This window comes from Rhinopithecus bieti, unplaced genomic scaffold (assembly GCF_001698545.2).
Source record: "Rhinopithecus bieti isolate Rb0 unplaced genomic scaffold, ASM169854v2 scaffold_12928, whole genome shotgun sequence".
In the NCBI taxonomy this organism is placed as follows: Eukaryota; Metazoa; Chordata; class Mammalia; order Primates; family Cercopithecidae; genus Rhinopithecus; species Rhinopithecus bieti.
Window position 1 is genome coordinate 253,364 of NW_016807614.1, and position 23,507 is coordinate 276,870.

Consider the following 23,507-nt stretch of genomic DNA (forward strand, 5'->3'; position numbering starts at 1 on the left):
TATGATAGGGACTCACATTTGCCAGCCCTACTTTGGTATGTCGAGCAGTAAAATTCTCAAAATGAAAAGGAGAAATCAATTGTATTTTTTCTAGAAGCCGTGGATTTTAATAATGATAGTGGACTAAAGTCCAGCTAACTCCATGGATAGAAAAGGAATGAATATGGTCTAAGTCTACACAGCATAGGGTACAACAGAAGGGAAAACCTGGGCAACGTGTAAGTACTAGCAGTGTATTAAAGTTCAAAGGGTGAGCATACTTTTGTTTATATACTTTTATATTCTTTTGAATATTTTTGTTTTGCTTTGTCCCTCGTTGCTGTGTTTAGTGGTTTTATCTAAAATTTGTAAAGTTTTAGTATATTAAAGATTTTTGGCTGGGCGCAGTGGCTCACACCCATAATCCCAGCACTCTGGGAGGCCGAGGTGGGCAGATCATGAGTCAGGAGTTCCAGACTAGTCTGGCCAACATGGTGAAACCCCGCCTCTTTACTAAAAACAAAAATTAGCCAGGTGTGGTAGTGGACCCCTGTAATCCCAGCTACTTGGGAGGCTGAGGCAGAAGAATTGCTTGAACCCAGGAGGCAGAGGTTGCAGTGAGCCGAAATTGCACCACTGCACTCCAGCCTGGACAACAGAGCGAGACTCTGTCTCATGAAAAAAAAAAAAAAATTTCAGGCCAGGTGCTGTGGCTTGCACTTGTAATCCCAGCACTTTGGGAAGCCAAAGCAGGTGAATCTCTTGAGCCTAGCTTGAGATCAGTCTGGGCAACATGGCGAAACCCCATCTCTACAAACAATACAAAAACCAGCTGGGCGTAGGGGCACGTGCCTGATAGTCCCAGCTACTGGAGGTGGGGCTGAGATGGGGGGATCGTTTGAGTCCTGGGGGCCAAGGCTGCAGTGAGCCGTGATTGAGCCACTGTACTCCAACCTGGGCAACAGACTTGAGACCCTGACTCAAAAACAGCTTTTTATTTATTTTAGTATAATAATAGTCTACAAATTATCCAAAAGTTTGATTTGACTAATGATCAGAAGTTTAACCTGAAAAGTTTGTCCCTTCATTGTAATGAAGGTTAACCATGTTACCCACTATTGATTTGTACTTCATATACCAAATGCTTACAATACATGTATATACAATAGGATATATGCAACAGAACAAGAGCCTAGTAACAGGATAGAGGAGGTAATTACACAGGAAAAGTGTTACTTTACATTCCTATGTTAACATTCGTAGCAAACTAGACAGACCAGATTTTAAATTTTACTTAAAAAGTATCTGCCCTAAATGTGACTTGTCTGCTGCTCATTCAACAAATATTTACTGTGCTCCTACTATGTGCCACACTCTGTACTAGCTGATAGCCATAAAGCTTTGCATGGTGGTTAGAAAATGAACTTCCAAAGTAATGCTTCTAGCCTGTGTCTCACTGTAGACTAAGTTCAAACTTAAGCGTTCAAAACTCAGTTTATGTACAGCAAAGCAGTCAGTCAGGATGGGAGCACATGAATCAATACCCCACCTCAGCCAGGCCCTGAATCCCAGACTTGGGTATTTGTTTGTGGTCTCACTGTGTTGCCCAGGCTGGAGTGCAGTAGCTATTTCACTGGCAGTCATGGTGCACTGTAGCATCAAACTACTGGTCAGTCTCTAAGTAGCTGGGACTACAGATGGGCACCACCATGCCATGGTGCAGTCTATGGGATGGGCGGGGGAACCTAAGACGTTTCTCCTGCCCAGTTAAGTATTCTTAATGCTTTTTTTTTTTTTTTTTGTAAGAGTCTTGCTCCGTTGCCCAGGCTGGAGTGCAGTGGTACAATAGATCACTGCAATCTCCACCACCAGGTTCAAGCAATTCTTGTGCCTCAGCCTCCCAAGTAGCTGGGATTACAGGGTGTGCACCACCATGCCCGAGTAATTTTTGTATTTTTAGTAGAGATGGGGTTTCACTATGTTGGCCAGGCTGGGCTTTTCATTAACTGTAAATATTGTCTGGTTAGTCCCTTATGATAGATGAGGCATTTAGTTCTAATACGAAGCACCTCACTCTGTAACCCCCCACAGGACTTTCCAAATGCACGATTGTGATGAACCTTTCCTGGGCTGCTCCAGGCTGACTGGCTTGATGCACACGATCCACAGCACTTGAATCGCACCGTCCTCTGCTTGTTAAGCTAGTCTGGTGAAGTGATCTTTATTTGCTTTTGATTTTCAAAATATGTTGTCTCCTATTTTCTGACCTTTGCTGAGCAATCCTATTCCTTCCCTGACCAATTCTCTCATAAATTCTTTTTTTTTTTTTTTTTTGGTTATTCCTAGTTACTTTTTAGCTTGGTAAAGAGCACCAGTTCCCACCAATCAATCACCAGAACTAGCAACTTAATCTTCCTAAAATATTTAACATTAAAAAAAAAAGTGTAATAAAAGCATTGTTAGGCTTGTGCTAACACATCTAATGGTATTAGATAATCTACCGCTCAGAGTCACACCTGCTATGCTTCTGGATCTTTTCTGGGTGCTATGCTTCTAGATCTTTCCTATATTGTATTTATATTATATTGCATCATATGTATAATACCTGCTCACACCGTGGTTTTTTCTATAAAACTGCGTATTTTGTAGTCTAAAATTTTTTTACTCAGTATTTTATGGCTATCTAGATCTACTTTATCCTCTAACACTTTTTAGAACTTATGTTCCAGCTCTTGCATATCTAGCCTTATTGTGGGGAAAAGAGAGATCAGACTGTTACTATGTCTATGTAGAAAGAAGTAGACATGAGACTCCATTTTGTTCTGCACTAAATTCTTCTGCTTTGAGATGCTGTTAATCTGTAACCCTAGCCCCAACCCTGTGCTTGCAGAGACATGTGCTGTGTTGACTCAAGGTTTAATAGACTTAGGGCTGTGCAAGATGTGCTTTGTTAAAAAAAAGTGCTTGAAGGCAGTATGCTTGATAAAAGTCATCACCATTCTCTAATCTCGAGTACCCAGGGACACAATGCACTGCGGAAGGCAGCAGGGACCACTGCCTAGGAAAGCCAGGTATTGTCCAAGATTTCTCCCCAGTGATAGCCTGAGATATGGCCTCGTAGGAAGGGAAAGACCTGACCGTCCCCCAGCCCGACACCCGTAAAGGGTCTGTGCTGAGGATTAGTAAAAGGGGAAGGCCTCTTTGCAGTTGAGATTAAGAGGAAGGCCTCTGTCTCTTGCTCGTCCCTGGGAATGGAATGTCTCGGTGTAAAACGCAATCGTATGTTCTATTTACTGATAGGAGAAAACTGCCTCATGGCTGGAGGTGATTCATGCTGGCGGCAATACTGCTCCTTAATGCACCCAGATGTTTGTGTAAAGTCAAACATAAATCTGGCCTATGTGCACATTAAGGCACAGCACCTTTCCTTTAATTTATGACAGAGATCTTTGCTCACAATTTCCCGCTGACCCTCTCCCCACCATTACCCTATAGTCCTGCCACATCCCCCTCTCCGAGATGGTAGAGATAGTGATCAATAGTGAGGGAACTCAGAGACCAGTGCCAGCGCGGGTCCTCCATATGCTGAGTGCTGCTTTGTCTCTGGGTCTTCTTTCTTTTCCCAGTCTCTCGTCCCACCTGACTAGAAAAGCCCACAGGTGCGGAGGGGGCAGGCCACCCCTTCACCTCATCTTGTGCATTTCCTGTCCTTTCCATTCACCTGTGCTTGCTGAATTGTCACAACCCATCACAGGTGTCCGCATGTCACTTACCATGCTCCAAACACTCCCAGTCCATTAAGCCTTTCCCCGCTGGAAGCTCTCGCCTGCCTGGTGGCCCACCCTTCTGCCAATTTCCATTCCAAGAGCTCAGCACTTAGAACCACAGCAGTTGATCAGATGTCTTTTCTCTCTAGGTCAGGTTTCACTGCTTCATGCCTCCTGGCCTCTCATCACACATACACTCATCCCCACAGCACACACTTATGCTCTAATGGAAGCCTCTCTCTGCCACTCCTGAGCTTCCATCCAAGTCTCCATATCCTCAACTGCTCTGAAGCATCCTCTAGCTTAAGTGTAGCTTTTCCTGTCCATTGAAAACACCATCCCCAAGTGGTTTTTTTTTTTCCTCATATTCCTCCATATCAGAGATGAGGCTGGTACACTCTTGCCCACTTAAAGCCCATCATGCCTTCTTCCCACCTGCAGTCACTAATGCATCTTTGAATGACAGCCTGGCTTTCCACCCTTTATCTCTTCTCACTGCTATCTTCTGCCAACAGAAACCATAATGCATTTTATTTTTTATTTTTTTGAGAAAGAGTTTCACTTTTGTTGCCCAGGCTGGAGTGCAGTGGTGCGATCTCGGCTCACTGCAACCTCCACCTCCCAAGTTCAAGCAATTCTCGTGCCTCAGCTGGGTGCCACCATGCCTAGCTAATTTTTGTACTTTTAGTACAGACGGCGTTTCACCATGCTGGCCAGGCTGGTCTCGAACTCCTGACCTCAAGTGATCCATCTGCCTCAGCCTCCCAAAGTGCTGGGATTATAGGCGTGAGCCACTGCGCCCAACTGCCACAATGCATGTTCCCTCATCTTCCAGTCACGTTATGAAAAGTCTACACGTACATGGTACTGTCAAGGTTCTCCAAGGCCCACCTCTGATAACCACCCACCTTTCTTCTCTAATGTATGTATTTTTTTGTCCTCAAGTGTTAATTCTTAATTATTTTTGTTTACTTAAAGCAACAAACTTCAGGAGCTGGCTGCTCAAACAAGGCTTGTTAATTGCTTTAGCACAAATACGACTAATGAAGATCCCCCCCTTTTCAGATGTTAGGTCATAAATTCAAAAGCAATAAACCTTTAGAAAACAATTTTTATTTTAAAATTCATAAAAAGTACTGGAAATATAGGTAAAGCATTTGAAAATGACTTTTCTGGCTTATCTGTTTACTGGCTCAATTCTAGCTCTGTCCTGGTAAAGGCCTCCAGAACCTTCACCTATTATCAAGTCTGGCCTCACAGGGAGGGACTTTTACTGTACTGAAAGGAAGCCAGCTGAAGCCGAGATCTGAAGCGCTCAGCTTCCAGTTCCCGGAAGAAAACATCATCATCATTCTGTGTTATCATGTCCTGCAGCTGCTGAATTTCCTTCTCCATCTTAGATCTCAGCTCCCTCTTCACCTTATGTAATGTCTGAAAAAAGAAGGCATGTCATCCTGCTGTTCACAGCATTTATCCAGGCCCTCATCTATTGTTACCTCTCCATCTTCCAGCTAATCAAACTCCAAAACTTTTAATAATCTAGCAGCAGCTCTTACAGAGACCTAACTACAGTTAAAATCAGGATAAAAATGTCTTGGGTCATAGATGGATTGCCTTATTAGTCTTCTCTCCATTCCCTTTACGTTTGTTTTCTACTTCCTAAAAATGTAAATAAACTAAATGTAAATAAAATGTAAATAAATGTCACTTAATGATGGAGATTATGTTCCAAGAAATGCATCAAGTGTTTTGTTATTGTGCAAAATGTCAGCGTACTTACACAAACCCAGATGGTACAGTCTACTGCACACCGGGGCTATATGGTATAGCCTATTGCCCCAACCACCAATGTACGAGGTCCCTTGCTGAAGGAAACGTTGCCATGCAGTGCGTGACTTTGCTTCTATCTTGTTAATTATTACCTGGGCCTGAGATTTCTCTCTGGCTTTAAGTTCTTGATGTTCCTGTGATATGGCTTCTGCCAGCAATGAAAACTGTTTATAGGAAGAAAAAAACAAATATTTAATGTTTGTAGTCCAAATGTAACATTTCTTAATGTTCATAGGCTTAAAATAATTTTAATGGAAATAGGGCAATATACTGTACTATGGTCAAATATTATTTGATCTTAAATTTCAGTCTTGAAAATGGGGTCCTCTAATCTGTAGAGTGCAAACTTTAGTTAACACAAGGAGGTTTACTGTCAACAGACTAAGCAAGTTTTGCCACAAGGGCAAGCGGTCAGGACTAAGCACAACAGCGTAACCAAGTGCCAGGAGCCCACCTGGTCCTTATAGTAGTTCTCCATGGAGTCCAGTTCATCCTGGTGGCGTCTCTTTTGTTCATCTCGCTTTTCTTTGGCATAGTTTCTTAGGTCTCGTAATCTCTGCTTTTGAATGTTTAAACCTTCTTCAAACAGTTTCTTAAATATCTGTCATTTAATCGTAAAAATAAAGTCATTGAGGAATATAATCATTTTGGCCAACTAGAGGTATATACTGATTGTATTTCACAAAGGTTTTTTTTTTTAAATACTAGTTTTATTCAGATATTTTGACATACCATAAAATTTACCTCCTTTTTTTTTTTGAGACAGGTTATCGCTCTATCACCCAGGCTGGAGTGTAGTGATGCAGTCAACAGCTCACTGCAGCCTTGACCTCCCAGGCTCAAGCAATTCTCCCACCTTGGCTCCCTGAGTAGCTCGGACTACAGGCATGTGCCGCCACGCCTGGCTACATTTTTAATTTTTTGGAGACATGAGGTCTCACTATGTTGCCCAGGCTGGTCCCAAGCAATCCTTGCACCTTAGCTTCCCAAAGTGCTGGGATTACAGGCGTGAGCCACTGAGCCCAGCCTTATCCTTTTAAAGTAAGTAACTCAGTATGCCTTATTATACTTAGTTGTGCAGCCATCACCACTACAGAACATTGTTATCACCCCAAAAAGAAACCCTATACTGATTAGTGCTCATTCCCCCTGTCCTATCCTTAGCGCTTGACAGTCACCAGTCTGTCTACTTTCTATCTCCATGGATTTGCATATTCTGGACACTTCCTAAAAATGGAATCATGTAATTCGTGGCCTTTCGTATTTGGTTTCTTTCACTCCATGAAAGAAATGTTTTCAAGGTTCATCTATACTGCAGTATATATGAATTCTTCATTCATTTTTATTGCCAAGTAACATCCTACTGTATGAATAATGCGCACTGTTTCTCCAATTCGTTAACTGACGGACACTTTGGGTTGTTTCTCCTTTTAGGCTACTACAAGTAAAGCTATGAACATTTGTGTTTTTTTGTGTGATTACATAGCTAGGGGTGAAATTGCTGGGTCCTAGGGTAGCTCTATATGACCTTTCGGTAACCTTCTGAAGAACTGCTAGATTGTTCTCCAAAGCAGCTGCACCATTTTACATTTTACCAAGGCAGTTAACTACAATTACTAAACGATTTTACAGATGAAATTTCTTGCTAGCTTGGGATCTCAAAAGGTTAATCATTTCAGCCTGATAAGGATGACATAGCAAATACCTTGTGGAAAACCTCTCACAGTACAGCTGTTTTGACACTATCCCTGATTTTATGTGGAATACAAGGTCATGTTATCACACCTTAAATTCCTGTCTCTCACAACATGTTCCCAAACATCTAAAGTAGTTTTACTGGAGACGTACCTATTATGTGTAAGAGGCAGGGAAGAAGTAAGACTTCACATTAAGATGAGAGACACAGGGACTGAGAATGGACGGGAATGCACAATGGAGTAAGAAAATGAAGTGTGGCCAAGCAGAACTCAGGGCCAGCACTACAGGACTTCCATTTAGATTTCGGATTCAAATTTGGACAAGAGTCACGAACAAAGGTGGTGGTCCTGAAAGGTAACAAAGTTCACCTTCTTAACAGGGCTGGACAGAAAAGCCAGACTTACCATTTCTTCCCGGGTCCTCATTCTCATCATTTTTGCATGCAACTGAACTCTATAATCATCATAATATTTTCGAGCACGAACGATTTGCTGTCGATTTTCTTTTATCTTTGATTGGGTCAACCTTTGCCTACGAATGCAGTCCTTGAAGTCTTGCTAAGAAAGGGAAAGAGGAGGGAAGAGAAGGGTAAGGACAAGAGGAATGCAGACTCCAGTGTTCTCATCTGCCCCAGTCCCCATCACAATGTCTTCAGGCAGGATGCCAGCTGTGGGGGGCCAGTGGCCCCAGAAGCCCTTCAGCCTTTGGCAGCTTCATCACTTCAATCTGAAGAGCAGCTCCAATAACCCCCCACCGCAGCAGAGGGCAGCAGTGATCCTGGACACTCCTGTGGAACTGAGGGCTCACTTCCCATGCCACCAGGAGGCTGCTAACAAGGCTGGCCCATATGCCAGCTCACAAGGAGTAGGAAAATGGCACATCCAGACTTTCAAGCAGAGCCTGAGCTGCCAGGAGTATTTAGGCAAAAACTAAGGAAATTAGACAAAATCTGACAAAGGAGTGAAGATGAAATGGGGTCACCTACAGACACTTATGTAGGTGTTTCAGATATTAGTGTTTTCCCCCCCATAGGAAAGTACCATCTGCAGTTCCTGAGATCTTTCTGGAACTGTTTAGTATTATAGTTCTCATAGCTTATCTCTACTCCACACTCAGGCAAAGATTTTCAAATCTCTTCCTTTGGCAGATTGTTTCTGACCTCCATCCTCTCCCTTCATAATTCTCTAAGTACAATTTCTCATCAAAATTGTAACGGAGGCTGATAAATCCCAGAGCTCTCTACTTGGGACCTGAGGAGGATAGGAGACGGCAAACAGCACTAAGTTCAGCCACTTGGCACCTAGACGGGTCCATGGAGGTCCACAGACAGAACTGGGTTAAAATCTCAGCTGTGTCCCTTGCTTATCAGTGAGACCCAGGGCAAGTTACTTAATATCTCAAAGCTTCAGGGTTTTCATTTCACAGAAAACATCTCTAATAGATTACTATAAAGACTAACTGCAACTGTGTACATAAAGTACCTAGCTCTTCCCCTGCCCGTTCTGGGTTTGTTTTATTGTTGTTGAGACAGGGTCTCACTTTGGCACTCAGGCTGGAGTGCAGTGGCAAGATCACAGCTCACTGCAGCCTTGCCCTCCCACGCTTCCCACTTCTGCCTCCCAAGTAGCTGGGACCACAGGCAAATGCCACCACACCAGGCTGATTTTTTCCACACCCATATATATATTTTTTAAGACAGGGTCCCACTATGTTGCTGAGGCTGGTCTCAAGTGATCCTCTCACCTCAGCCTCCCAAAGTGCTGGGATTATAGGCATGGGCTATCAATTTTGGTTAAAGACCTAAGCAACACTTCCACATGCAGGTGTTAGAGGTGAAGGGTCTGTGGGACTGTTGCCCAGCTAGCACAGATAAAGGGAATGAATATAACAAATTCAAAATTATAATACCCAACTTGCTCTTGACATACCAGTCTCTTGTTATGTTCATACTCTTTCCTGACAAGGGTAGTAAGGAGGTCATGCCTTCTTAGGGCTTCTTCTATCTTGAAGGGGGACACAAAATCAAGTAGGTTAATAATGCTGTTCACTCAATTATCAAGGATAAGCTCTTCTCTCATTTAAATTCCTATGCTTAAGACTGACAGTAACTTACTTCATCTTGCAGTTTCTTCTTTGATCGATTTTCTCTACATGCCTCTTTCTTAAGCTGTTCAACCTGTGCAATTTGCTGTTTCCACATTTTGCTTAGTGTTGGGCCAGAAACATAGAGAAATGGAAACTGCTCCAGCATAAGGGGCAGGAGACTGTGTTCACTTACTTTCACTGCAAGGTAAAAGAAGATGTTCTTAATCTGAGACTTGTGGACAAGAACTCATCCAACATCCCTGGTAGATCAAAGCTTATGTAAGTGATACGGTTTTGATTCTGTAAAGAACAATTCTAAATGTACTTATAATTGCATTCCTCCTCTGATTGGAGTAAGCCAACTACTGATAAGGATAAAAATAAGTTCTGACTGATGCCATGCTGGTCCTGGGAAGTCCATCCTAATTGCTCAGCTGCTTCAGTGCCTGCAGGTAGATTCTCTATGTATGGCAAAATAGAAGACTCCTCAACCCTCCTGGTAGGCAAGTGCTTAGAAGAAAAGTTTCTGGTCTAAAGGATATAGTAGGAGGGCCAGCAATCTTTGGGGTATAACAGGAAGCCTGGCATTCCTCATGGCTTTGTTTCCTTGTAAGAAGACTCTACACTCACTGGCACTGTCAATATACAGGAGGTGGACAGGCCATCTGCTTGCCTTGGAGCATCCCCTTCATTCTACCAACTTCCCAGAAACAGACAAAAACGCATCCAAAGTGAGTAAGCACAGGAGTGAGGCTAATGGTGGCGCAGCAGGTGGCAGACCTGGCATTCCTTGGGTGCCAATATACAGGCCTCCCTAAGGTACTTCTTTATTGAAGAGTTTTAGCCCTCTGCAGAAAACCAGCCACAGGGCAATGGAAAAAAAAAACTTTCTTCAGCTAACTGGTGGATGTTAGCTTTCAGTGCTGTGTCCCTGGAATGCTGCACTCGCTTTCAAAGGCTGCCAGTTTTCCATAAAGTACAATTCTGTGGTTCTTACTTGGAACTGCTTTGTTTGGCTTTGGGAGGCCACCTCTTGGACGTTGAGTTGTGGTTTTTCTAGAGTAAATCTTCCAGGACTGACTACATTCTGGAGTTCCTTTACGAACAGCTTCTCCTCTGTATATTTTTTCCTTAGAAGCAGATACAAAACAATAAAAATAAAAGGTCTAATAGTTCTTTCATGCATCATCTTAAATATTACATATTGACAAAAATAGCTAACTACTCCCCAGCCAAACCACCTTACTTCAAATTTGTAAAATCTGGTTAATAATTCACTCACTCTAAACTAAAGGCATCTTTTGGCCTCTGGCATCCCTTGGAATTTGAAAAGCACTGAATCTTTTCAAGTTTCAGTCACCATAGTCCCACACCCTAAATACAACCACTATTAATCTTTTTTTTTTTAACCTATTAATGTTTCGATGTACTTCTCTTTTTCCACGTAGATTTAAAAAAATTCTCAAGCAACTATGCAGTATGCTTAGTTGTAACCATACTGTACTTTATATCCTGTTTTGTTCACTAGTATTTTAGCATAAGCATTTTCCCCATGATTTCATTTCGTTTCTGTAACCACTCTTTTGAAAGGCAATGAAAACTTCAGTTTTGGGTTTCTTACAACCAGGTCTAGAGCAACTAGGATGTTCTGTCTTGTCTTACTCTTCTTTAATTTTGTCAGCCTAGACTAGTTTTTAAGCCCCTGAACTGCTAAGTCAAATACCCTTAAAAACTGATGGTAAGTTTTAAGTAGGGGAAAAAACGCTAGTTTTCTTTGGTACCACGTCTTGTCATATTTTAGCAACCTGAATGCCTTATTAAGAAGCAACAGTCCTGTATCATGACATGAAATCCTGCCTTTTCCTAAAGAGCTCATGATTAAGGCCCTGTTGGCCCCTTTTCTTTTAAAAGATCTTCTTTATGCTTCCCCCTCATCTGATCAAATGGCATTTATTACAGTGTAGACTTTTACCCACTGTTTCCTCCTCCTCCTCATGTATTCTTAGAGGTCCAATATTCTCTTGAACTTTATGTCTTCTTAGCTCCCTTTCAAATGCTTCAGTAAATGCCTATAGGGGAAAAGGTCATATGATAGTACAGTTATTAAAAACATATACAACGGGCAGTACCATGGCTTAGCTGGTTAAAGCACCCGTCTAGTAAACAGGAGATCCTGGGTTCGAATCCCAGCGGTGCCTCAACTGAGCATCCAAGCTTAGTCACATGCGGTGAGGCTGAGCCAGGTGGATCACCTGAGGTCGGGAGTTCGAGACCAGCCTGACCAACATGTAGAAACCCATCTCTACTAAAAATACAAAATTAGCTGGGCATGGTGGTGCATGCCTGTAATCTCAGCTACTCAGGAAGCTGAGGCAGGAGAATTGCTTGTATCCGGGAAGCAGAGGTTGAGGTAAGCCGAGATCAAGCCACTGCACTCCAGCCTGGGCAACAAGAGTAAAACTCCGCCTTGAGGAAAAAAAAAAATCCTGCCATCGCGCCCGGCTAATTTTTTTTTTGTATTTTTAGTTAAGGTGGGGTTTCACCGTGATCTCAATCTCCTGACCTTGTGATCCGCCCACCTTGGCCTCCCAAAGTGTTGGGATTACAGGCGTGAGCCACCGCGCCCGGCCGCTCATTCACTTTTTTAAAAATTCCTTTCAGACTCTGTATCACAAATGTATGGGTTTTTTTTGTTTTTTGAGGCAGAGTCTCACTCTCGCCCAGACTGGAGTCAGTGGCACAAACTCGGCTCACTGCAACTTCCACTTCCCAAGTTCAAGTGATTCTCCTGCTTCAGCCTCCTGAGTAGCTGGGACTACAGGCGTGCACTGCCATGCCCGGCTAATTTTTGTATTTTTAGTAGAGATGGGGTTTCACCATGTTGGTTGGGCTGGTCTCAAACTCCCGACCTCAGGTGATCCACCTGTCTCAGCCTCCCTAAGTGCTGGGCCACTGCGCCCGGCTCACAAATCTACATTACTTTAACATATATAATTGGGACATAAAATGAAATTTTACATCATGCATTTTTTCTATTCTCAAGTTTTTGCAATTATTTTGATACTCTCCTGAGTGGAAGTTACATGCTGAGTTACAAATGAGTGTGAGACGTCTGAATTAGTTTTAGTTTTTCACCATTATAAATCCTACTGCATTATAAAACCTACTACTGTAAACAACTTAAGTGTTCTAAATCCATGCTACATTTCAAAATCCACATTCCACAGTGGAAAGTCTTCCTAGGTAATCATACCAGTCTCCTTGTTGTTGAATCCCAACCACCTCCTCTCATTCCTGTCTTGGGTACTTGATCTCATCCTCTCTGTAACTCAAGTGGCCTGTCACTTTAATCCACCTCAAATTCCCCTCATCTCTAAAGCTCACTCTGAAAATAACAACTCATGCTGATCTCCTCTTTCTTAATCTACTGGAACACCAAGCTATGTCCGGCCAGGTTATTTTTCTTAAGTTTCATGAGTATAATTTTATGCTAATGGGGACATAAGCTATGCCACGTAGCTCTCTATTATCCACTCCACTCAAGAATATGAAATGCATTTTAAGCCTTAAATCAACAGCATGTTCATGGTAGCATCTGGTTGAGGGGAAATGGTATTGGCTGCTGCTTAATGGTAGTCAAGAGATGGAGAAGTACCACCTGTGCTCGAAATTGGTGGGTATCTGTTTCTCTTGGCTTGCGCTGCCTTTTTCTCTCCGTGTGGAACTGTTTGCGTTTGTTAGCTGGAGATGGAGAGAGCGAATGGGATCTGTAGGGTGGCTTTCTATGCATGGAAAGTCCTGCAACAGAGAAAAGACACATAACATTAGTTCCTGATAGCCAGAATGTTATGCTGGAAACCAAAGTTGGTTTTTACTAAATCCAAAGAGACTGATGAGTGAAATGTGCTAAAGGGACTCTCTTCTGTAACTAACTTGTATTGGTATGGTAACACCAAGTAACAGACAAATGCATACAAATGTGTACTGTCTCAAACATTTAGCTTCTACATTCAACTTTGGATATTCAACACATGGAATGCCTCCTATGCACAAAGGACCATGGAGAGTGCTCTTGGTGATGGGGGAGATGGGAAGAGAGAAAAGATAAATTATCTGAGCCGCGCATCTGCTATCCTTTTACCTATCTGGGTCCTGAGGAGGTGGGATGTAAGCATACATATCTATCTTATTATATATGCTTATAGGCAAAGTTAACATGTTAAGCATTGTCTAAGCGGTCCCAATTTTTCCCTACTTAGCAATCTAGCCCTCCTAATTGCACACTGCCAAAGAGATCTAACAAACCATTTCTTTCTACAAACCTTTTTATCCCATTGTCTATAGGTGTGTCTGGGCATCTGCTAGTTGTGAAGAGGGTGACTCCAGTGGGAAAAGCACTTCAAGATAGCCTTAAGACCAAGGAAGCTAGTTTTGGTACCTTTATAAATAAATTTTCCCTGAGCTTGTTATTTTTTTCACATGCTTTTAATTCAAATCTTTCACATTTCAAATTCTAAGATGTATTTTTAAAAACTGACTTGCATAATCTATTTTGAATGATAGCTGCTCATGATGTATTCTCTCTAGAAACTGAAGATGCACCTGCAATAATATTTTAATTTATTACCTGTTTTCACAATAGGATACCATGTGTATGTACATAATAAGGGAAAGGAAGAGGTTCCTGGATGAGGGTGCCTAGAAATTGGCTGAGTCCTTTTAAAGGGAAGAGAGATGAAACAATCAAGAGAAGGAAAGAGCATTCTTGAAGGAGTAAAAAACAATTGAAAAAGTTAAGGAAGTTGGGTCAGAAAAAGGCTATTTCTGAAGAAACAATGGATGCCCAAAGTAGATAAAACTAAATGTAAAATATGCAGGATTTTAGTTGGTGGAAGACAGGATAATTGGATTTGAACAATGGCATATCAAACAGTAGGAAGTATCTGCAAAGATGTGGCAAACCAGAAACTGCTGATATGAGTATAAAGCAGTGCAATCACTTTGGTGGGCAAGCTGGCAGTGGTGAAGAAATGTAGGCCTTACAATCCAGCAATCCTACTAGATGGAGATATCACAGAAACTCTTGCACATATTCTAGGCTGTTCGTTGCAGATTTTTTATAGTAATGAAAACTGGAAACAATCAACATGTCCAGCAATAGGGGAAATGTATAGTGCTATACACCCACACAAAAGTGACACACTGTAAGAACTCAGTTTCACTGCAGTTAAAATGAATGAGCTGGATCTATAAGTATCAACAGCAATAGATTTCTAAGACAATATCACAAAAAAATGAAAGTTGCAGAATAATATATACAGTATGTAAATTTCTAAACAACATAAAACAATAGTATGTTTAGACAAGTAATGTATGAGCTGTTAAAGTATAAAAACAAGGATCAGAAGAAAAATGCCAACTTTAAGATAGTGGTTGCACTGAGAGTGGGGAAAAGAGATCTGTAGGGAGAGCAGAGGGGGTTTCTACTGTTTTATTTCTTAAACACAAAGGGGCTAAAGCAAACATAACTGTTAACACCTGCTACTTCTAGCCAGGGAAGATCCAGGTGTTTGATATTACTTCTGATCCTTTTATATATTTCTCAACTATTTAAAATTAGAATATAAGTTATTAAGAACAGATGGAACTGCCTAAGTAGTTCACATGGATGTCCGCCTTCTCAGTCTCTCTGGGGTAAGTACCTGGCCTTGACTTCTTTGGCCCATACTCCACGATGCCATCACTGTGCTGAGACACTGTCTCCTCAGTTCCATCCTCTACCTCTTCATTTCCAGTATCTTCTTCTTTATGGTCAGTCTTTTCTTTAATCCGATCACCCAGGGCACTTTTTAACATCTATTGAGAAAACCTTTTTCAACATCTATTCACTAACTTCAGCAGAATGTAAATTTGTAGTAGGCAGACCTTTAATAAAGCTTCCTTTGACAGTCACTAATAACAAGTTTTCAGACGCTTATGCATGTTTAATTATTTACTTTTGAGACAGGATCCCATTCTGTCACCCAGGCTGGAGTGCAGTGGTGCTAGCTGGGCTTACTGCAACGGCTGCCTGCTGGGTTCAAGTGATTCCCCATCTCAGTCACTTGAGTAGCTGGGATTACAGGCATATGCCACCAAGCCCAGCTAATTTTTTACTTTTTGTAGAGATGGGGTTTCACCATGTTGCCCAGGCTAGTCTCAAACTGCTGGGCTTAAGCGATCCGCCTGCCTCAGCCTTTCAAAGTGCTGGAATTACAGGTATGAGCCACTGCACCTGGCATACATGTTTAGTTTTAAAAAGGTGTAGATCAGTGCTATGGATCACCAAGTTTCAATAAACTTTTGACTAAGTCACACAGGGATTTAAAACATTCATTCAATGATACCTTAAAACTGTAATATTGTATTTTGTGAGAATCAGTGATCCATCCAATTTCATACTAGATCTGTCTTTTGCGGCAAAGGGGAACTATATAGATATATCTAAAGAAAAATGGCTTAACATAATCATTTATGTTAAATGATTTAGTTTTCATCAAAATTTAATAAAATTTGGATAAATCTGCACTAAATTTAGTTAGATCATGAAAGGCTGAGAGATCACTTCCTGTTCCATCTGCCTGATTTACAGAACATTTTCACAGTAACTATTAATAAGACACAACTATATTTCTAATACCTCGCTTTCAACTGAGAGATTATTTAAATGTTCACTTAAACCATGGGAATCTCAATATAGATGAAAAAACAAGACTTGCCCAATCTAGTTCAGAGAGCCGCTGAGAGAGTTTCTCTGACACATCATGTAATTCTTGTTCTGTTAATCTCTTTCTTGGCCTCTGGGGAAAAGGTGAATTGCAGGATGAGGCTGTAGCTCTGTTTTCATTTCTGTAATAAAAGTGACCATCTGACAGTTAAAATAGCTAGGTGTCTATTATTTAGTTTAAAATAACTGTAATACATACTTTAACTAATATTTCATTCTGGTCTTCACAGCTAAATTTGGAGATTAGGCCCTGCATTTTCAAATTTCTTTGCAAACAGACTGTAAACACTTAAGTCTGCAGTAATGTTACCTTTTTCCTTTGGGAGGCTTCCTTGTCCTAAGCCCTTGGACCTGAGCTGGGTACACTTCCTGTTTGCTGTCTTTCGGCAACTTGGAAGTTAAGAAAACTCTATCATCTAGATCCTATTAAAAACAGAAAAAAAGTTGATTTGAAAAAGCTACAAATAAGAAACATGAACTTTCTGGGGTGAGGAAGGGAGGAACTGTGGCACAAAGCTACATGCCTTCAATCTCCGTTTTGAAGTGTATTTGTCAAAATACCCTATTGACACCCAATGCACCAAAGGACTGGAGCAACGTCTAGAAATTTGGGCTCAGAGAAAAAGTGTGGCTCAGGATGCCATTCAAATAAAAAGACAGGCCAGGTGTTCTCTAAATAAGAACTTTCAGGGATTACCACTATGCCTGGGCAACAAAAAAAATTACCACTAGTACAGAGTATTCACGTGGTTATCTTTTGTATTGATATCAATAAAGGCTGTCCAAAATTGAAACAGTTAAAACAAAGACAACACCTCCCAAAATATGAATATAAACCCTTAACATTTAAAAATTTTTTTTTTTTTGAGTTTCGCTGTTGCCTAGGCTGGAGTGCAAAGGCTCGATCCGCCTCCCAGGTTCAAGTGATTCTCCTGCCTCAGCCTCCCTAGTAGCTGGGATTACAGGCATGTGCCATAACACCCGGCTAATTTTTTTTTACTTTTAGTAAAGACAGTGTTTCGCATATTGGCCAGGCTGGTCTCGAACTCCCGACCTCAGGTGATCCACCTGCCTCAGCCTTCCAAAGTGCTGGGATTACAGGCATGAGCTACCGTGTCCAGCTAAATTTATTTCTTGGTCTTAGAGATCATCTTTTAGAAGATACTTCTTGTGATGAAGAAACATTTATTTAATGTTTTTTGGTTTGTTTGTTTTTGAGATGGAGTCTCACTCTGTCACCCAGGCTGGAGTGCAGTGGTGCGATCTCGGCTTGCTGCAACCTCCACCTCCTGGGTTCAAGCGATTCTCCTGCCTCAACCTCCACAGTAGCTGGGATTACAGGCACCGGCCACTGTGCTCGGCTAATTTTTGTATTTTCAGTAGAGACAGGGTTTCACCATCTTGGCCAGGCTGGTCTTGAACTACTGACCTCGTGATCCACCCACCTCAACCTCCCAAAGTGCTGGGATTACAGGCGTGAGCCATTGCATCTGGCCATTTATTTAATGTTTAATGATATCTTTAATTTCACTTCATTATCTTTTTCTATTAGAGTAAAATTAAATACCTTTTAGTAGGCTGGGTGTGGTGGTTCATGCCTATAATCTCAGCATTCTGGGAGGCACAGGCAGGCGGATGAGGCCAGGAGTTTGAGACCAGCCTGGCCAACATGGCAAAACCCTGTCTCTACTAAAAAAAAAATCAGCCAGGTGTGGTGGCATGTGCGCCTGTAGTCCCAGCTACTCGGGAGGCTGAGGCAGGAGAATTGCTTGAACCTGGAAAGTAGAGGTTGCAGTGGGTGCAGATTGCACCACTACACTCCAGCCAGGGCGACACAGCGACACTCTGTCTCAAAAAAAAAAATAAAACGAACAACATAATCTTATTTTTATGAAACTTTTAAAATAAAGTATTTCTAGCTTAATTATTTCAAAATAAATACTCCTATTTAACTGCCACCCAGGTCAAGAAACAGAATATTACCAGCTCAGAACCACCTCCAAAACTCCCACTATGATTCCCCCAAAAGTAAACATTATCTTATGACTCCATTTTAACCCTTCTTTTTATCTATCCACTCTACTTTTTAGATGCATAGAATGTAGAGAATGTGGTCACCTAATGTTAATAATGCCTATTTCATCTCTGTACTTTTAATGCATTGCTTGAATGTTTAAATAATGAGAACGTATCATTGTTTATATATCTACCTTGTGTATATACCTGCCCGTTTTCTTATTTTATTTTTTTCTGTTTGAGACAGCGTCTTGCTCTGCTGCCCAGGCTAGAATGCAGTGGTGTGGTCACAGCTCACTGCAGTTCCTGGACTCAAGTGACACTCCTGCCTCAGCCTACCAAATAGCTAAGATCACAGGCATGCACCACTCCAGGCTAATTTTCTATTTTTAGTAGAGACAAGGTCTCACTATGTTTCCCAGGATGGTCTCAAACTCTGGCGCTCACGTGAGCCTCCCAAAGTGCTGGGATTACAGGTGTGAGCCACCGAACCCAGTCCTGTTCTTTTTAGAAAGATAGGGACAGGATGACTAAATAAAAAGGGTTTTTTTTTATTTCTTTCCTTCTTTGAGATGAAGTCTCACTCTGTCACCCAGGCTGGAGTGCAGTGGCACGATCTCAGCTCACTGCAATTGAAGCAAATAAGCCAGCATGGTATGAACAGTGGTTCATGCTGGATAATGACAATATGCATGGATGGTTATTTTCTTTTCCACTCTGTGTTTTCTAAATTTGAAATTATTAAATTACGGACACAATATGGACTCTGAAGCCAGAATGCCCAAGTTCAAATCCTGACTCTGTAACTGCTGTGTAACCTTGCCCTGTCTACATCAGCTTCCCCACAATAAATATCGTAGCTACTCCAGAGTTGTTATGGGCAGTAAATTATTCAACACCCCTAAAGTATCCAGAACTGCGCCTGCCACAAAATAAACATTCACTATGTGTTGGCTCTTATTATTTCCCTTTACATACATTCATCTTTCTCCTATCTTCCTAGAATAAGAATGTGCAGGTATATACAGAGGCAAATTTTAAGGAGTACAATGCTTTGACTAGCACAATATGCTTGACAATTCTAGCAGAGACTTCTTTAAATATAGGGGCTTCCCTGACAAAGAATAAAGACTTCACCAATACACACACACACACACACGGGCTTCTAATCAATTACCAACACACAGACAGACACACATACACGTGTACTTCTAGCCAACTGAAAGTAAGCTTTTCCACTTACCCCAGAAAATTCCATACGCTCTTGAGTAGAATTTACAGCTGGGGGGCAGTGACTTGAATGCAAGTATTCTTTTCCTATGGGGCAGGGTGCTCGAGGCTCTGAAGGGTGGTAGGGTGGATGTAAAGGAATAGCTGCTCGGATAGGCTCCCCTAGCTTCCTAGCATTTGGAATCCTACTCACAGAAAGGGTTTCTGCTAGTAAGACAAATTAAAGTGGATATTACGATGCAATTCTAAGAAATAAACTATTTTATATAAATACACACATACTTACATAAACATGTTCAAACACATTAGAAATGTTTTTTAAACTTAAGACAAAGAACATAAAAAAATAATTAAACCAGAGATGTAGCCTCAACACACAGGGATCTAATTAAATTAGAATGTAATTTTCTTTTTTAATTTTTTTAGTTTTAAAAGAAGTACAGAGGAGGTCTCACTATGTTGTCCAGGCTGGTCTCAAACTCCTGGGCTCAAGTGATCCTCCTGCCTCAGACTCCCAAAGTGCTGGGATTACAAGTGTGAGCTACCGTGCCTGGCCCCGGATGTAATTTTAATGTTATTATCATAAAACTGTTTCCTGAAAGTTACTTTAAAATAATAAAAAACTGGAAGCAACTTAAGTGGCTTGAAGAATGTTATGTTATGTGAATTATGGTTCATTCACATGTTACAAAACTCATTAGGCAGTAATATTTTTATGTATTACTACCATATGAAAATCCTGGAGATGATAAGAAGAAACAAGAATGATTTTTCGAGGCCAGGTGCAGTAGCTCACGCTTGTAATCCCAGCCCTTTGGGAGGCTGAGGCAGGCAGAACACAGGGTCAGGAGTTCGAGACCAGTCTGGCCAACATGGCGAAACCCCATCTCTACTAAAAATACAAAAATTAGCCGGGCGTGGCGGCAAGCGCCTATAATCCCAGCTACTCGGGAGGCTGAGACAGGAGAATCCCTTGAACCCAGGAGGCGGAGGTTGCAGTGAGCCGAGATCGCACCACTGCACTCTAGCCTGGGCAAGAGAGTTAGACTCTGTCTCCAAACAAAAAAAAAAAGAATGTTTTTCCAGTTACTATACTTTGTTATTTACCAATAATATGAATACCACCAATAGATGTACTAATGTATCAGAGACTCTGTCTCATTTAAAAAAAAAAAAAAAAAAGGTGAGTGTTGAGAATTTAGGTAATAAAATAGTGGATGCAAAAATATGCAACCAAAGACCATCTTAAGCAGAATTCAGAGATCATAATTAATAGCAAACATTTACAAGATCATGTAAGACCAAAAAGGATCTCATATACAGCAATAAAAGTAAAAAGGCCAATAGCAACAACAATTGCCCCAAGAATGATCAGCAGCAGTAAAGAACTAACATCCATTACAACTCACTGTCTTCAACAAAGGATGTCCTATTTTTGGACAAAACACTAGGAGGGTACAACACCTCTTCACGTGATTTAGAACTTGGTGAGGCTGAGATTTTTTTAGACAGCACTTCATTAGGACATTGAGCACCTAGGAAAGAAAATATTAAAGGTAAAATTTTTAACTATCAAAATAGTTTACTGAACATTATACTAAAAGCCAAGAGTTTTGTACTCAGGAAATAGAAATATTAAATAATGCTGAAAGAAGTAATGTTGGTCCAATTGCTCAAAATACCAATTGTTATTATTTTTTTCAGACAGTTTCCCTCTTGTCGCCAGGCTGGAGTGCAATGGCATGATCTCGGCACACTGCAACCTCCACCTTCCAGGTTCAAGCAATTCTGCCTCAGGCACCTGCCACCATGCCTGCCTATTTTTTTTGTATTGTTAGTAGTGACAGGGTTTCACTATGTTGGCCAGGCTGGTCTCGAACTCCTGACCTCAGGTGATCCGCCCACCTCAGCCTCCCAAAGTACTGGGATTACAGGCGTGAGCCACTGTGACCGGCCATAATATCAATTATTTTTAATTGCTATCAGAAAGATGCCATTTTGTAGTCCAGAATCATTTATGCAATTTAAAAGCAAAGTTTTATATAATGTTTTATTATTTTGCTTTAGAAAAATAAGATGCCAGGGTTATGGAAATGCTGGCTGTTTTATGGGCACGTCTTGGTATGAATAGACATCAGTTAGGGTCTTAGCTAGTACCACAAACAATGACTCATGGTCCAGGCCAGGCACAGTGGCTCATACCTGTAATCTCAGTACTTTGGGAGGCCAAGGCAGGCAGATCACTTGAGGTTAGAGGTTCAAGACCAGCCTAGCCAACAAGGCGAAACCTCATCTCTACTAAAAATACAAAAATCAGTCGGGCATGTGGCGCATACTTGTAATCCCAGCTGCTTGGGAGGCTGAGGCAGAGATTGCAGTGGGCCGAGACTGCGCCACCGCACTTCACCCTGGGTGACAGAGCAAGACTCGGTGTCAAAAAAAAAAAAAAGACTATGGTCCATATATTGAAGCCTAAATTAGATGCCTGTGAATGTATATGATAGCTATCAGACACTTTAAATCTAAATATGAAAGGAAGCTGCCATAAGTCCTTTTATCACATCAAACCCAAACACCTTGGCCAGGCATCTCTCTTAATCTTTTTTCCTATGCCTTAACTGCATTATTCTTAAACACAATTCCCCTCTCTACTTATAATGTTAAAATAAGTAATTCATTTTACAGTAACATCTTTTTTACACAGCACTTGACATCACAGAACCTGTTTCTGCAATCACCATCCCTTCCATTCCCAGTCAATCCACCTGATTCTCTTCCTTCAAGAAACATTCTTGCAATATCCACGCTTGACTCTGGTCCTTCTGTTACTGTGCCGACCCCAATGGCAAGCATAGCTTTTTGGTCTACTGGAGGGTGAGTTCGCCAGGAACCAAAAGGAAGGGAGAATATTCCAAGACTTACGGTCCATATACTGGTTTAGTAATTTATGAAGCCAAGGTGGGCAGGATGGAGTAGGATTATTGGAGGGAAAGGTTGAAGGCTCAAAATTGGGGCTTGAAAGATATCCAGGTCTACTGTGTGCAAGCAATAGTCTATTGGAAATCTTGCCTGAAGCCTAGAAGAAAAACTGCCACTGCGTGTACGAACTTCTTGGTTGAAACAATGAAAAAAGTCAACCACCAGTTCAGGAAACTACAATTAAGGAATACCCTGAAAGTGTGACCAGACTATTAAGATGTATCCATAATTCTCTTCCTAGGGTATCAGGAACCACAAATTGCCTGATAATCTTGCATACACTTATTTGCCTTGGACTTATCTGCCCATATGCCTGTGACTTCAGATAAGTGTTCATATTTAATGGGTAGTGGGATATTTGGAATTTCAAATCCCATGCTCAGTTAGGGCTCTCTCTATTCTTCTCAATTTTAAACACTCCTACATACCATTTACATTTTTATAGTTGTATGTTGAATAATAACTGATACTCAAGGTTTAACTACTCACCATTACTTCTTAGAGAAAAGGTGTGCGCTGTGTCTCCAAGTCTAATGATTTCACCAGTGGATTCTGCTTCATCTCCATCCCAAGAGGGGCCCAACGTCTCAGAAGACAAGGAGCACCTGAAAAAGTTCCCTCCTTCACTCAGGGCCCAGCCTGACCCGAGGGCCCTTCCCCTGAGGACCTGGAGAGCTGCTGGCTGCAGAAAAAGGAAAAGACTCTCCTTTTGCTGCTTAGCATGTCTTGCTGCTTATCTTTTGTTTTGACTGATACATGAATGATGGAAATAGCTGTATATAAAGCGTCAATGATTAAATGTATAGGGGAAGAGCAAATACTGGTGACTCTAGGGTGCAGGAGTGAAGGGGGTGGGATGCTAATTTTGCATTAAATATCCTTCAATTGTTTCACTTTTGCACTTATTTTATTATTTTAAAAATCTTATGGAAAGAAGTTCATCAGGCCGAGTGTGGTGGCTCACACCTGTAATCCCAGCACTTTGGGAGGCAGACATAGGTGGATCGCCTGAGGTCAGGAATTCATGACCAGCCTGGCCAACATAGTGAAACCCCATCTCTACTAAAAATACAAAAAATTAGCTGGACGTGGCGGCAGGTGCCTGTAATCCCAGCTACTCTGGAGACTAAGGCAGGAAATTGCTTGAACCTGGGAGG

The 23,507-nt window shown here is 41.5% G+C and overlaps 1 protein-coding gene and 1 non-coding gene across 2 annotated transcripts in view; one reads left to right on the plus strand and one right to left on the minus strand.

Moving 5' to 3' along the window:
• Positions 1-4,837: 4,837 nt before the first annotated feature.
• CEP95 (centrosomal protein 95) overlaps positions 4,838-23,507 on the minus strand; it is a 29,775-nt gene continuing 11,105 nt past the window's right edge. The window contains exons 6-20 of the mRNA XM_017882836.1: positions 22,840-22,955; positions 20,781-20,906; positions 19,385-19,578; positions 16,436-16,548; positions 16,118-16,247; positions 15,062-15,215; positions 13,018-13,157; positions 11,336-11,428; positions 10,357-10,489; positions 9,388-9,557; positions 9,203-9,277; positions 7,679-7,831; positions 6,031-6,177; positions 5,669-5,740; positions 4,838-5,177 (exon numbers count right to left, since the gene is read on the minus strand). Coding sequence (XP_017738325.1) covers positions 5,001-5,177; positions 5,669-5,740; positions 6,031-6,177; positions 7,679-7,831; positions 9,203-9,277; positions 9,388-9,557; positions 10,357-10,489; positions 11,336-11,428; positions 13,018-13,157; positions 15,062-15,215; positions 16,118-16,247; positions 16,436-16,548; positions 19,385-19,578; positions 20,781-20,906; positions 22,840-22,955 — 1,993 coding nt within the window. The 3' untranslated portion in view covers positions 4,838-5,000. The remainder of the gene's footprint in view (positions 5,178-5,668; positions 5,741-6,030; positions 6,178-7,678; positions 7,832-9,202; positions 9,278-9,387; positions 9,558-10,356; positions 10,490-11,335; positions 11,429-13,017; positions 13,158-15,061; positions 15,216-16,117; positions 16,248-16,435; positions 16,549-19,384; positions 19,579-20,780; positions 20,907-22,839; positions 22,956-23,507) is intronic.
• On the plus strand, positions 11,484-11,557 carry TRNAT-AGU (transfer RNA threonine (anticodon AGU)). The gene has a single exon. It is a non-coding gene; the product is annotated as a tRNA-Thr (tRNA).